General features: G+C 38.1%; 2 protein-coding genes across 4 annotated transcripts in view; both read left to right on the forward strand.

The window, feature by feature from the left end:
* Positions 1–523: 523 nt before the first annotated feature.
* On the forward strand, positions 524–5,718 carry LOC107673047 (zinc finger protein 236-like). Its single transcript, XM_016466482.1, has 2 exons — positions 524–569; positions 2,697–5,718. Exon 2 carries the CDS (start codon positions 2,942–2,944, stop codon positions 5,612–5,614), a length of 2,673 nt encoding a protein of 890 aa, XP_016321968.1. The 5' UTR covers positions 524–569; positions 2,697–2,941; the 3' UTR covers positions 5,615–5,718.
* Positions 5,719–12,832: 7,114 nt separating this feature from the next.
* The window catches only part of LOC107673045 (myocardin-like), a 17,703-nt gene continuing 15,112 nt past the window's right edge, over positions 12,833–15,423 (forward strand). For all 3 annotated transcript variants that reach the window (XM_016466479.1, XM_016466477.1, XM_016466478.1), the window contains exons 1-2: positions 12,833–13,100; positions 14,391–14,546. In XM_016466479.1, coding sequence (XP_016321965.1) covers positions 14,492–14,546 — 55 coding nt within the window. In that variant the 5' untranslated portion in view covers positions 12,833–13,100; positions 14,391–14,491. The remainder of the gene's footprint in view (positions 13,101–14,390; positions 14,547–15,423) is intronic.

Here is a 15,423-nt window from a genome sequence, read left to right on the forward strand (position 1 = left end):
CCTGCTAAAAGTGCCAGTACGCGCGCTCATTGGCGCCCCTTCAGCTGGTGGCGCCCTAGGCGACCGCCTAGCTCGCCTATGCCTAGAAACGGCCCTGGCTGTATTCCATCTCCAAACCTAAAAATTGGCTACAATATACTATAAAATACAATATATTTTACTTCAAGAAAATTAAGAAATGTAAATGTCCCCTGTCGTTTGCATTACTAAAATGTATAAATCTTAATACAGTAATGAACATATTCTAAAATTAACAATGATATAATTGTCACATTATAAATAATTGTTTATATTGAATGACGTGCCACAATTTAATGTACATATTACTAAATGCGTTAATTATCATGAAAATAATGTGAACATATTGGCTACACCACAACTGAAGTTATGCTCCAAAATCTCAGTGCTAAAGCGTGTCCAGGTCGGACGTAGAAAACTGCAACACCACGACATCCCCCCTCCCCTTTCGCTCGCGCTCAACCTCTCCGCCCAGTCATTCATTCATATTTGGTCTTCCGGAAGTATCTCAGGGTCGGGCCAGTCAGTGCCTGCGCGAGCTGACTCGTGGGGTGAGAACAGTTTCGTATTCAACATTTCAGTTATAAAGAAGCAATGTGTGCGAATGGGTGTAAGCTTTTGAGAAGAAATTTGCATTCTTGTGAGTAGCAGTTAAAGAGCGTAGGTTGTCTTAGAAAGTTTGAAATAAGGTTTCCAAGGCAGCAGTGTGTCTGAGCGCTGTCACCGGCTCGAACCCTCGGTACGCATAAAATGGCTGGTCGCAGGTTCGAGCGCAGTCAGTGTTTTGACCAAAATATGTGAATAATTAAAGTGTATTTGTAATACACAGGTTATGGGGAGGGTATATCCTTCAGACAGATACTTTTGGTCATGTAATGGCACGGGTTCGACTCGCAGTCTGGACCCCACAGACATCAAACGCGATGTTTGGTTTTATATTTGTCTTCTTTAAACGGACCTCCGGCGCGTAATGGCGTCGAATGTCCCCGTGTTGATCTCTAACTCTCCCACAGTGCTGCATGGCTGAATGTACGGACAAAGGCATTGGTGTCAAACCTTGAGCCATGCGCGTTGACAGTTAATTTGTGATGAAAACCACGGGAAGGAGGAGTGGACCTGCTACCATGACAGCGCGCAGCTCAAGCTCATTGCGTTGCATTCTGACTAACTGCGTGGCATTTGTGTACTTTTGGAAATATTGTAAAAAGGTCAGAATTGTAAAAAATCTTCCTTGGTACCGTGATTAAGTAGCCTATTGATTTGAGTTGGCATCCTATCAAGCTTTTAATTTACAAAGAATTGGTCTGTTTTTAGTGTTTTTTTATATTGTTAAATGTGAGAACTTCCTAACTTCTAAACACAATTAGATTGTGTTTATGCAACAAAATCTAATATCTTTTATAAATTGCAGTCATATTGTGGTATTCATACAAAAAGTACTGGTGGGTTTCTTGGTTTAAATATACTGTTTATGAAAAAGTAGTATGCCATAATAAAAATATAATATTGCTGTTTTGAAAATATAAAATGTTCTATTGTTTTGACTTATTGTCAAAAGCGTTATATGATAAATGCTGTTAAATTTAGATTGTTAACATATAGAGGTTATACTTTCTGATACAAATGAAAACAACTGCTAAAATGTGATCTGCCAACAGTATCCGCCAGACTCCTCTGAAGTGTGTTCTAAGGTTTCAAAAGATATCAAGAGAAGTTTTGTTGACCTATCGGACCATAACAACGCATCTAGAGAAAGTTGATAATGACAGTATTTGTTCTCAGAATGAGCCTGAGAAATTAATAAATTGTTAAATTCTCTATGGTCAATAGTGTACAATTTTATTTTTTTTATAGTGCTTCTGACAGTATGTATGCAGGTAATAAACAGGCTTTTAAAATAATAACCTATCAAAAAGGTTGTGTTCTTGTATTTTCTTTTTTTTCTGTGAGGAGTTGCTCATGGATGTCATCAGATCCTACTGTTGAATGTATGTTTTTGGTAGTCATCAATATTAAATGAAAATAACCTGAAATGTAATCATGTTGTTAACAAAGATGCAAATGACTTTATTATTTTTATATTACTATTACATTATTAGTGCTGATCCCTAGATGAAATATAAGTACACATTTTTTAAATCAAGGCACTCTATATTGCCTCCTCTGTCTGTTGTGTTTAACTGCAGTATCTGTTATGATTCCGTTTGTTATGCTTGTGAAAATGAATAATTCATAAATGCTTGTGAACAAAACAAACCCCTTAGTTCAGAAAATTAACAAATTATTGTACAATTTAAAAAAAAAAAAAATCTAAACTTCCTCGGCAACCATTTTTATGTACTATATGATACTGTCTTTGTATATGTAAATACACTCCTATAACAATATAACAAAGAATGTGGCAGTATTAAATATTGGATAATTATTAAATTTAGTATTAAATGTTAGTAATAATTTATTAAGAGTATACAAAGTGACTGGAATGTCAAAAAGGTGATTTTTAGTAAAAGTTGCAGTTAATTTGTTCATTTTGACGGCATTAATGTTTTATAAAGGATTGTTACCTTAAACAATAGATCATTTGAGATTTGTCTTTATAACTTGAGTTCTGTTATTTCTTTTACAGAATGTAGAATCTTGTTTTTGTCTTATGTTTTTTGTTTGTTTGTTTGTTTTAGATTGATGCCTTAGATGAGTAGAAGGTCCTGACTGATGGCACTGGCAGAGACATGGGTGAAAATCAGCAGTTACATCAGATGGGAAAGGAACTGGCAATGGTGCCATTACATGGATTATGCAAGATTGTGTGGCACTGTCAGGCAATATTTCAGTGTTCTCTCAGGTTATAATGAACTGACTTACTCACTCCATGAGTACTGAATAATATGATTTCTTCTCTACTGCTGAATGTACAGAAGTTGCAATGCGCAAACAACAAACATTGGACAGGATAGGTGAGACCATTCCACATATTAAGTGGACTGATCTTACTGCCACCAAAGATAGCCAAATGTCTGTGGGTCAGGAGGGTGAGTTATCAGATGAGGGACTCTCATTGAGGACTGAATCTAAAGACAATGTGACCCCAGATGTGTTTCTTGTTCCACCACAAGATCAGGCAGAAGTTGTAAAGGATTACAGTAAGCAGAACTCGCCAAAAAATGAATCAGACACAGACCAGATGAGTCTACTTGAAAAAAAGACTGTTGAATATAAATTAGTTACTTTTGATGAGAACACAAGGAGTCTACCAACAAACATGCAGCTGATACCCAAGATGGAGTCTGATAATGCTAGGACAGAAGCTTGTGAGGTAACAACCAAAGCTACAAACATTGCTAACATCTCAACCAATGATTTACTAGAGATTAAGGTTCAACAACAATCTATTTTAAATATAAGTTTCCATAATGACAAACTACCATCACCTGGTGGAGGCAATCAAACAAGCAAGGAGTTGTGTATTGAGAATAAAACACAGGTTGTTGATATAGCTCATGTAAGAGGGAGTAAACCTGGGATGGAAATAAATGCAAACAAAGAAAGATTAGAATATAGTAAAGACTGCATTGAAGACAATAAAACACAAATTTTATGTAATGTAAGAGAGGAGAGACTTGATATTGGAAGGAACATGGCAGTGACAAGTTCTTTGGTACAATGTGAAGAAGACATGGTATTAGATTTAAGCCTACCAAAAAAGAAAGACCGAAATAAGGAGAGGAAGTGTGAATGGGTTGTAGACCCTGAATATGAAGGTTCACTTCATATGGAAGTTGATGAAATTGAGGATGAGCCTCAACATGTAGAAGTGGAGCAGGAGGATGATAATGAAATTAGCTGGATTGCATCAGTAAGTGACGCTCATACATGTCTGCCACAGCATTGGGATGGACATCTGTCCTCCTCTTCGCTTGAAGCCATGCCAACTGCATCATACCCCAACATCATAACCCCAGATCCAATGGATACACTACTTATAGATGACCAGGGCATTCCTTACACACTCACCGCAGATGGACAGAAAGTCCCACAAATTGATAATATACAACACATGGAGGGACTCTCTGAACAAACAGCTCTAAGTGCAAGGCAAGCTGAAGATGAGCCCTCTTCCATTGCTGATACACAGGATATTGCAGACTCCAGACTACAGACACTACCCAATTCACTATGTCCAAATATGTCTATAGGTCATGTCTCAGTGGAAACCTCACAAGTTGCCCCAAACCTGGAGCCAAAATCTTTTTACAGTTCTGTAGCTCATGCTAAACCCCCCATCATACCTGCCATGTCTGACTTGGCATCAGTTCCCATTCAGATTGTGGCTAATACTACAGGGTCAAACACCCCCATTCTTCTTCTTCCTCCATCTCAGCTTCAGTCTCTTTCCTCACCAGCCTCTAAAGGTAACCCAGGGCTAATTACCTTTTCCTTACCGGTTCCTCTTAGTCAGAACACTCAGTCCTCCCCCATGTTCCTAGTTTTGTCATATCCTCAGGTGTCCTCAACTCAGAGTTCGTCCTCGCCTGGGCAATTATCTCAGATTTCCTCCTCTTCAACTGTTGCACTTCCCTTGGCTACTTGTCCACTTGATTTGGGATCTACATTAAGTTCACATCCGTCACTTCTCAGCCTCAGCACGATTTCCTCTGACACAGCTACAGACATCTCAGGACTGAATAACCCTTCTAAACTTCCTGCTAGCCCTACCTCATCAACTGCTTCCTCTAGCACTTCCACAGTGACCTCTACTAGTCCAACCAAGCAATTCAGCACTGATGCCTACTCTGACACACCTGTGCCCACTTCCTTTCGGGAGGCCCTTCTCAGATTGGCTGTGTCTGTGGAGAAGAAACAAGAAAACCAGCCTGAGACGCATTCGGTCACTACTCCTTCCTCATGTTCTGAAGCCACCAAGCTGGATTCCTCTGCCACAGTCCATGAAAGTAAAAATAATGAGACAGAGGTAAACTGTGATGGTGAGACTGAGTCTACCTCGGTAGACCAAACAGACTCAGTAGATACCACCTCTTCCACCTCACCCATTCGTTCTGAATCACCTGTAATTCCAATCAATGACCCAAAGAACCAAGCATTAGGCCCTCATCGCATTCTTTACTGTCAGTATTGTCCGCGTATCTTCTACTATCTTTCAGACCTTGAGCGCCATTCCATCACACACTCCCAAAGCAAACCCCATGTATGTCACCTTTGTGGCAAGGCATTCAAAAGATCAAGCCATCTTGAGCGACACAAACACATCCATACAGGTCAGAGAAACTTTGTGTGCCAGCTTTGCCCAAGGCGTTTTCGTGAATCAGGGGAACTAATGAGGCACCAGAGAGTACACACCGGTGAGAAACCCTTTCAGTGCTTAATATGCCACATGCGTTTTGCAGAGCGCAACACGCTGCGACGTCACATGAAGCGCAAACACCAGGGCCAGCAGCTGGAGGTGATGGACATGAAGGCAAAGCCAGAAAGTGGAGGGATTTTCCTTGCTGGTATACAAGGAGAGCCAGAAGAGAATGCCGAGTGGTACAGTTCAACAGTTCCTGAAATGGAGTCCGACAGTGACACAGGGGGAGAATGAACTACATGAGGGCATGAACAAATAGATTTTCTTTCTTTTTCAAGTTTTAAAAAGATAAGCAAAGTTGTAAATACATATAATTTATTTTGTATTGATATAATAATTCCTTATTTCTCATTAGTTTCATATTATTGCCTATATTTCATTCAGTTAATTCTCAAGACCTTTACTGGTGATGACTGAACTCGGCAATATTCAAGTTCAGATTCTTTCTAATAAGCTTCAGTTATTGAGTTAGATCTCTTGGTGAAATACATTGGTTTTAATTCTTTACCTAGAATAACTTTGAATTACACTTATTTGCTACTTATTTATTGTTCTCATTTCAGTTTTTCGAATATACAGCATCTTTCTTCAAGGGTGTGATGTAGTTACTGTAAAAGACTAAGAGGCTCATTATTGTTATTTATAATTTTATATTATGATCTCTTGAAGTCAAGTAATTGCCTAGATTAGTGCATCAGTATATCTCTATAACTCTAGGCCCACTAATGACTTGACCACACGAAATTCGCAGCCACAAAACTCAGCAGATTTCCACAGAATTGGAACATACCTCATTCTCAAAGTTCTACATGTCTTTCAATCCTTTCATTGTAATACTCCACCTGACCTGCAGAGGTCAGTATTGAGTTGTGTCCTTTTCAATCTCTTTCAAACTTGCATTGGAGATGGTCCTCACTGCAGAACACAAGATCCAGGGGCGTGGTTGGATCCAGATCCAACTCCTCTCACCTTACATATACCTAAACCTACCCGTCTCCACCCCTAAACCTACCAATCTCCACCCCCTAGATGTGGATCCAACCATGCCTTCTGGATCTTTTGTTCTGCAGTGAGGGGCTACTGTTGCATTGTACAAATCTTCTGACCTGGCATATTCATTATTGTCATTTACACCTTTGTTTTCTGTTGTTTTTATTGCCATTCTTTATCATCTGGTTATGGAGTGTTCAGGTTAACACATTGTCTTGTTTGCATCTGTTCTGTAAAATGCTCCAGATTCCCTCCAAAATGCAGAAGAAGAAAGAAAAAAAACTGCTCATCTGGGCCTTCTCTTGACTCAGCTTTTATATTTCCGAACATGTTCAGATATTGTGCATTATAAAAAATCTTGCTCTGTGTTCATTTAGGTTTCTTCCTCTTGGCTATTTTTTATTTTTTTTTTACAAAAGGGAGTAGTATATTCACCTTCATATTTTTCTTTTAAATGCTCTGCTTTGTTATTTTTTAATATTGAACTTGAACTATTTGGTATATAAACCCCTTGCCTTCTTCAAGGGCCGTCAATTTATTAGTGTGAAATGATGCTTTTATCTGGACAAAGAAGGTTTTACTTCTCTTGATCGCTTGTCAGACAGCTGTTACAAATCATTGCAGAGTGTTTGAATTAGAAGTTCAAGTTAATCTGCACATACGTATTTTTTTGATATAAATTAATTACTTAAAATAAGTTTTTACTGTCATAGGTACAGTGATACAATTGTCTGGTGATCTTGCACAATTCAAATTGGTCTAATTTATTAGTTTCTTAAAGGGGTCATATGATGCGATTTCAATTTTTCCTTTCTCTTTGGAGTGTTACAAGCTCTTGGTGCATAAAGAAGATCTGTAAAGTTGCAAAGACTAAAGTCTCAAATCCAAAGAGATATTCTTTATAAAAGTTAAGAGTCAACCACGCCTACCTAAAACGGCTCATTCTAACACGCCCGCACGTCTACATCACGATGTGGGAAGATTTGCATAACGCCGCCCAAATGTTCACGCAAAGAAAGAAGGCGTAACTTTTATTCTCGCTGTAGTATTGTTGTTGCCGCCGACCTCCATGTCGTGAAGACGCTGTGTGTTTCGTTGTGAAAGCGAAACGACTTTGTTTGGCCTTCCAAAAGAGGACGATATCTGCTTCGTCATGCCTAGAGCTGATCCGTGCTGGTCACTGCAGAAATACATCAACTTCGCGCTGTGAGTTGCCGGATCGGCTTTCACCGTGGACGAAGCGGAGTCCAGCCCGGGGTCGTCATATGCGGTTGCTGCAAGCTCGCCGGCCGTGCTGTGCCGTTCTCAACCTCTGCTCACTCAAGCTGGCCTCCGCTCACTCTAGCCCGCCGTGTGTTGTTCTTCTTTTGAAGTTATGTAGCTTGAAAAAAAACCTGGCTTGAAAAAAGGTTTAGGCCCTGCTGATTAATTCTCTTTACTTGCTATGTAAATAACCAAACATCATGCATGGACTGGACACCTTGGGCTAATCTAAAGTTCTTTTGGTTAAATTTCAGATTTGATTAAGAATCTGAATATTTGCACACACTAATTAAAGCTTGTCAAGCCCTTCTGTTTTCCAGTGGTTCTCATGCTTACTTAACTTTGCTTTAGCACATATTCTGCATGCAGTGGAAGTATGTCCAGCTGCTGAACGATATCACTAAATTTGGTTTGCTTAGTTGTTTACATATTACTTCATTCATATACAGATTGGTTTAGTGTTTTTAGTAAGCTCATTTCACACTAGATTTAACACATATATATTAAAAAAAAATCAATTCCTTCTTTCATTTTAATGATGAATGCTTGGAGTGTGTTTTAACTAACTTAACAATCTCACACCAGTGAGAACTATTTATTTATGGTGGAAATGTATATATTTGAAATGGCGTGCTGTCACAGAACACTTATATATTTAATACACAATTTAAAAACAAGACTGCAGATATTTAAACAGACTAATTTCTGTAACCTGTCACAGGATTTTGAATAAAATGAATCAAATTCAAATGCTTCCAAGCCATCAATCTTTTTATTTTTTATTTTCTTTATTTTAAGTTAAAACTATTGTGAAAAGTGTAACAGTGTGTGTGTGAATGAAAGAACATCATTCATTCTATATATAATTTAGTCTATATTTGTGTATACACAATATACTGAAATAAATAAAATAGGCCTGAAATAAATAGACTGTCTAATATAGACTGTAATTCATTAATTCATTCAATGTTACACTAACAATTCAAATGAATGAAATGCTTAATAATAATGGTTCATATAGTAATGATAATACAGTTTTAAAGTGCTTATCTATGGATGAGCTTTGCCTCCTTTAACCTTACAAGCTGTGCTAGACGGGGGTGTCTGTGTATGTCTGAGTGACAGCTCAGATGTGCTCAGAGGGTCGCTGTTCAATTTGGCAGCATCAAGGAGAGTGGCTCCCACAATCAAGCTGACAGCAGGTGTCTATAAGTGTTGAGTATGAATGTGTGTGTGTGTGTGTGTGTGTGTGTGTGTGTGTGTGAGCGAGAAAGAGAAAAACTAAGAAATGTTGGAGACTTGCTCTTTTCTGTGAGACTGTGCTTGCCACATTAATGGTTGGTACTTGTCATGTGCAAAATAATCAGTCTCAGTGTAAACCTGCTACAGTTTCTTGAAATGAATTCTCAGGCAGTATAATGTGAAAGAATTGATAGAAAATAAAATGTTGGACATTTGGCAGATGGTTTGTTGGCAAGAAGAGGCTTACTTTAGTGTGGTTATGAAATGCTTAGGGAATAGTGTTTTTATTATACTGGGCATGGATGTTTTCTGAGATGCAGATGGGTTTCTGAGGCACAGTGGGTAAGGAGATCTGCAGTTGAGTTTTGTTAGCTTAGCAGCAGAGGTGTGAAGTAACGAATTACAAATACTCACGTTAGAGTAATTAAGTAGTTTTTATCGGTAATTGTATTTTTTTGAGTAGCTTAAAAATTGTGTACTTTACCTTTTACTTGAGTACATTTTAAGTGATGTATCGGTACTTTTACTCCGCTATTTTCCTCCGTTTGTGGTCGTTACATGCTTATTTTAATTGTATTTTTATCCATCAACGTGATTGGATAGATAGTAATAGGCAGGGGCATCATGCACATAGACATAATAAATACCTAGATGCCTCATTGGCCGCTCGACCGCATGTCAACGTCGCCGCCATATTGATGCGGGCAACTCTCATATCAGGACCGGCGAAAACATACCTGACTCGTCGGCAGCTTGGGCATCTACAAACCGTATATGAAATCAAAGTTTAAATGAATTCTTACGTTTTAACTATATATTGTAGTTTATATCATAGATTATCATAAATCTGTGGACTTATTATATATACAGTGGGTACGGAAAGTATTCAGACCCCCTTAAATTTTTCACTCTGTTATATTGCAGCCACTTGCTAAAATCATTTAAGTTAATTTTTTTTCCTCATTAATGTACACACAGCACCCCATATTGACAGAAAAACACAGAATTGTTGACATTTTTGCAGATTTATTAAAAAAGAAGAGTGAACGCAGCGAAAACTTAGGCTACAGTAGATGGGGAACCGATTGATATTTTGTAAACTGTACTGTGTCATGTGACACACAGCAGCCATGATAGCACTGTATAACTGATATAGGCTTATGTTTTATTTATTTACTTTTTCTTTTTCTTCGAAATATTCCCAAACGTGTTAACTCTAACTTCCTCTAATTAACATGTTAAGGTACATTTCGGATTTCTGCTTACTAAATGATTTGTATATATGCTTGCCTATCTACACGGCCAAGAAAAGCTCAGATGTTGGGGTTGAAGACAGAGAAAGCAACGAAACAACTTAATTTAATTTAATTTACATTCAAATTACAAAACATGTATATGTCACAGTTATACCACATTAACATTAGAATTGTAAACCGAAAAAATCAACCAAATCAACAAGTGAGACAAGTGTTTTCACAATTTCTTACGAAAATTTATAATTTTCCAAACCTAACTAAATAACTGGAGGCAGAGTTATTTTTAACTCACTTGTTGACTTTTGATGAGTTTGAGCGTGTGATACACGCTGTGAAAAAGTGTTGGAAACACAAATTGAGGACCAATCTACACCTTATTGATGACCTGTGGCGTTAATATACTGCATATGTGCCAGCGTGTGATGTAATAAAACTGCAGCTCGTTAATAAACGTTTTTTAAAATCCATCTTATACAATCCTCCTTCATTTAGCAAGTGCATAAACAATTTTCAAGTTAAACTGTACTGAGAATAACTTTCATCTTTTCTTCAACTGAATAGCCTACTGTTTCCGTGCGGTTTTGATGTATTTTAAAGAGTTGGCAGTCAAAATTAAAACTGATAGATATTCTTCATTCTTTATGACAAACAAGATAATGTGAATTACAGAATGTACAACGTTTTTAAAATGTATAAATTGAGGTGTACAGCGTTTATTATGAGGGGGTAGAATCTACAGCTCAGTACTCACTACTCAATACTCCTGAGTACTTTTAAATAGGCTACTCTTTTAGGCTACTCAACTCACACTACATTTTTTGGAAGGTAATGGTACTTTTACTTGACTATATTTTTTCAGTACTCTTTCCACCACTGCTTAGCAGTGCCCAGAGAAGCCGCATGATTGGATGAGCGACCTGAATGACCTGCCGTACATGGAGATGATTAGCGGTTCAATCACAGAGACTTCTGGACCTGTAGTGAAGTGGGAAATTTATGTGTGTGAGCATTTTTACATGTTGGAAAGCACAATGTATGACAGAACCTAGCATAGGATGTTGTTACTAATTTATGCCACCAGAGGGCAAACTTACTCCAAGATATACATGGCCTCATCAACCTGAAAATAAATGGGAATGTGTACAGTAACTAGCCTTGCAACATTTAGAGTTGCCCTTCTTCTCTAGTAGGGCCTACAGTGGTTCTCAACTGATGGGTCGTGACTCAAACATGGGTCACACAATAAGTTGTTCTAATGAACAAAAATTATAAAATGCAACTTAACTGTATGATCATGTATATAGTTAGCTTGGTAATATTCCTACTGCTAATACAATATTTGACACATTTTTAAAAAGCCTATTCAGCCTAAGTCATGTACATTGCCGATTGTTAATAAATGTTAATGTTTTTTAAGCATATCCCTGTTTACATTTGTACAATACACAATTCTGATAATGTGTATTTGATGTCCATTGGTGGAAAAAAAGGGTCCTGAAGTGAAATCTGCTGAGAACCACTAACCTATTTGCGCTGCTTTTGTAAAGTTTAGTATTCATTCAATGTGCGTTTTTCTATAATTATGACAACAGAATCATTTTGTGATTATAGTTTTGACAGGATTAGCAGTTTTAACCTATTTTCGGCATATGAACGTGTATTGCCTGAGGAATGGCATGAGATGAAATAGAGGTTCCCACCTTGTGTGCACAGATATTCGTCATTTTGACATTCTTTCTTGTACCTATCAAAGCCAATGAGACACATGGTGTCATTAGAATGTATAGAATGTGTTGTTTCAGTTAAGCTTCTCATGCTGTGACACAAAATGACACAAGCTAATTGAGGTGAGTAGGGATGACAAGACAGTGAAAACCTTTAAATGGATAGTTCATTCAAAAATTTAAATTGTATAATTATTTACTCACCTTCATGTTGTTCCAACCCTGTTGGTTTCTTCTGTGGAACATATTTTGAAGAACATTGGGGTTCAAACAACACTGGATCCCACTGACTTTCATTATGAACAAAAAGCAAATTTTTTGAAATATCTTAAAAAAATAAGAAGAAAATCATAAAGATTTGGAATGACATAAGAGTGAGAGAATGACAGAATTTAAATTTTTGGGTTAACTGTCCCTTTAAGACCTCATGTCTGCATCCCTGCCAACATTATATATTTATTTTTTTCATGAATACCTAGGAAATATTTTCTGTTCTGTGCTAATGCATTCTGTCCCTCACCTTAATAAAATAAACGCATTTCAAACACAATTCAAAAAGCCTTCCCAATAAAAGACTTAATAAAAAAATAAAGTAAAAATTTAAAATTGAAGGCAGTGAACCACAGTTCCTTTCTCCCCATCTCTTTCTGATCCAGCAGCATTCTACATCTCTTTGTAGCTTTTATACAGTATATAATGTGCCGCTGAAGGTCACCAGCTTTTACAAGCTCCTTTGTATTCCTGTGGAGGAAGGTCTAGCCTTGTCACCCCTTGTGAGAGAAAGAGGAGATAGGGAATGCCGCAAGTTACCCACCCAGTAGTGTCAACCCCCAATGAATCTATCAGCAGACATGTGCGTGTGTGTGTGTGTGTGTGTGTGAGAGGGTTTTGAGGGGGCAGGGGCAGAGCGTCAGGGTGCTCTTTTGATAGCCCAACACAGTTGGCTCAACCCCTCGGTGTGGGGGTAGAGAGAGAGAGAGAACGAGGTGAACAGGGTGAATTCTGCGTGGAAGAAAAGAGGAAGAAACAGAGGGCCCTTTTCTCCCTAGATGTACCTGTGGAAGGGAATGAACAAACAGGCGAAAAAGAAGATAAGGAACAACCTTGTCATTGAGCATTGCCTCGATTTAACGTGCCTCAAGTTCTGCCCTTGTTCTCCACCTCAATAACAAGAATCTCTCTCTCTCCACTTTTAATATCTGTTCAACGCCACTCTGACAAAACTCGGGGGAGTTCAGTCTGACTGTGAGTATTCATTTCCATTCATCCTATTGTGTTTATACATTTATTTGTGAATATATATGTTCTTTTGTGAAGGCATCTGGGTGCTTGTGTCTGTAAAGACTAGAAGTTTTTGTGATCTTCATCTAAGGCCAATTTATTGCTTCAGTACTTGAAGTCAGTGGGTAGTGCAGTTCTGATTATCACTGAAGAGAGATGTACAGTGAAAAAATAAACTTGAAATCCAGCTCTAGGGCACATAAATAAAACCAATTATTTCTGTAACTCAAGCCTCTGTACATGCACTCACTCTCATCTGCTCCAACAGGTCATTTTATCCTTGGCTAGTTGAGCAAAAATCCCTCCCATTGGAATAGTTTAAAAAGACAGTTCATCCAAAAATGAAAACTCTGTCATTATCTACTCACCCTCATGTCGTTCAAACCTGTATGACTTACTTTCTTCTGTGGAACACTAAAAGAGAAATTGTATTTTTAATGTACTAGTCACTCTTTCTTTAAGTGAACAGTGATTGAAGCTTTAAAGGGCTCATAAAGGCACTGTAAATGTAATCCGTATATGAATTAGGTGAACTCTTGTGCATTTGGGTCATGAGGGAGTCATGAGGGAGAATTTTCATTTTTGGGTGAACTAACCCTTTAAAACTTCAAAAAAAGGTCTGAAAGCTCCACAGAAGTGTTGCATATGTCCTTTGCACTATATTTCAAGTCTTCTGAAGCCATATGATAGCTTTGTTTGAGGAACTGACTGAAAAGGGCCACTATTCAATCCACTGAGATGTTAATCGCTGCAAATCAGTTGAACTCTCATTCATGAAAATATCATTGTGAATTAATCTGGCTCAAAAGAATGATTTGTTTACAAATCTGTACTTCTTTCATAAACGTGCCATGGACTGCTAGGGTGGATATCATTTTCTTGAATAACAACTTCAAAAACGTTCTGTTTCTTGCTTAAACTGTAAAAAACATATTGCTTCAGAAGGCTTGGAATGCAGTGCGCAAGTTGTATGGACCACTTTTATGGTGCTTTTGCTTCCGTTTTGAAGCTAGAAAGCTCTTGTCAATATTTATTACATAGAAAGAAGGACATCTGTTGTGTTTTATGAAGTGATGCTGTTTACTGTCTCTTAGAATAGCAGAATAGTGTTATCTTCTGATTCCTCCTGTTTCTGTCAGTCATACACAGACTACACCAGTTGCTTGTGTTCCTGTGTTTTTCCCTCGCTCTCTTGATGGCAACTAGGATACGTTCAGGCCTGCTGTGACTATCCTTTGCTTTCTGTTTCTTCAGGGAGAGGAAAGGGCGTAAGAAATCATCATAAGTATCTGCCCTGCAGGAGGAAGACGTATCTTTAAAGCCCCCACCCCTTCTTCCCCTCCTGTCTCTCCATTATGACCTTGCTGGCGTCTGAGAGGTCACTGCTCATACGCAATAAGTTTCGCTCAGGTAAGAACAAAGGAAGGATCACAAGACTGTATTCAAGTTGGTTTTGAAAGCCCACATGTGAAGCTGTCTGTCTGCTCTGGTTGGTGATGTGAGGTCTGATGAGCAGCTCCTAGTGGCTGTTTTGATTTGAAAATCTTTGCAGAGCTGGAAACCCAGATGAATGTAGCTGGTCTTACAGAGCAGCTGGCATAAAATGAGGATGGGCTTGCTTGAATATTCAGAATAAAACTGATCTTTAGATAAAATGCAGCTTTATGTAACTAAAAATTGAGTCACTACCAGTGCTGGGGTAACACATTACAAGTAATTTGAGTTCCATAATCAGATTACTTTTTTAAGTAACTAGTAAAGTAACACATTACTTTTAAATTTACGAGAGTTACTTTTTCAAATGAGTAATGCAAGTTTTCCCAATTAGTCGCTGACACCTCTCCTGTCCCTTTGTTGAGAGAAATTGTGAGTGAGGTGCAGAGGCTGAGGGACTTCTTTCAGGCTAAGGCTTATTAATTTCACTTTTGGTGTGAAAGGGCCTTTACAGTTGCCAAAAATGTAACTTTTGGGTTTTTTGTTATTAAAAATAAATAAGCAAGCCCAGCTAAGGTGACAAAAAGTAATGTAAAAGTAATTTCTGTCAGGACCACTATCGTCAAAGATGATTGACAATTAGCATACAGTTTGGATTGGCGGTATGGTTCTGTTCTGGGCAAGAACTCCCTGCGCATCCATGTAGCCTAGCATGGATGAGAGCAGGGAGAGCAGCAATAATCCCCCAGGGTAAACAGAACAGAACCAATCATTAATGTTCAAAAATTTAAAGGGATAGTTCACCCAAAAATGAAAATTTTATGTTTATCTGCTTACCCCCAGGGCATCCAAG

This window comes from Sinocyclocheilus anshuiensis, unplaced genomic scaffold, assembly GCF_001515605.1.
Source record: "Sinocyclocheilus anshuiensis isolate Anshui unplaced genomic scaffold, SAMN03320099.WGS_v1.1 scaffold248, whole genome shotgun sequence".
Classification (NCBI taxonomy): Eukaryota; Metazoa; Chordata; class Actinopteri; order Cypriniformes; family Cyprinidae; genus Sinocyclocheilus; species Sinocyclocheilus anshuiensis.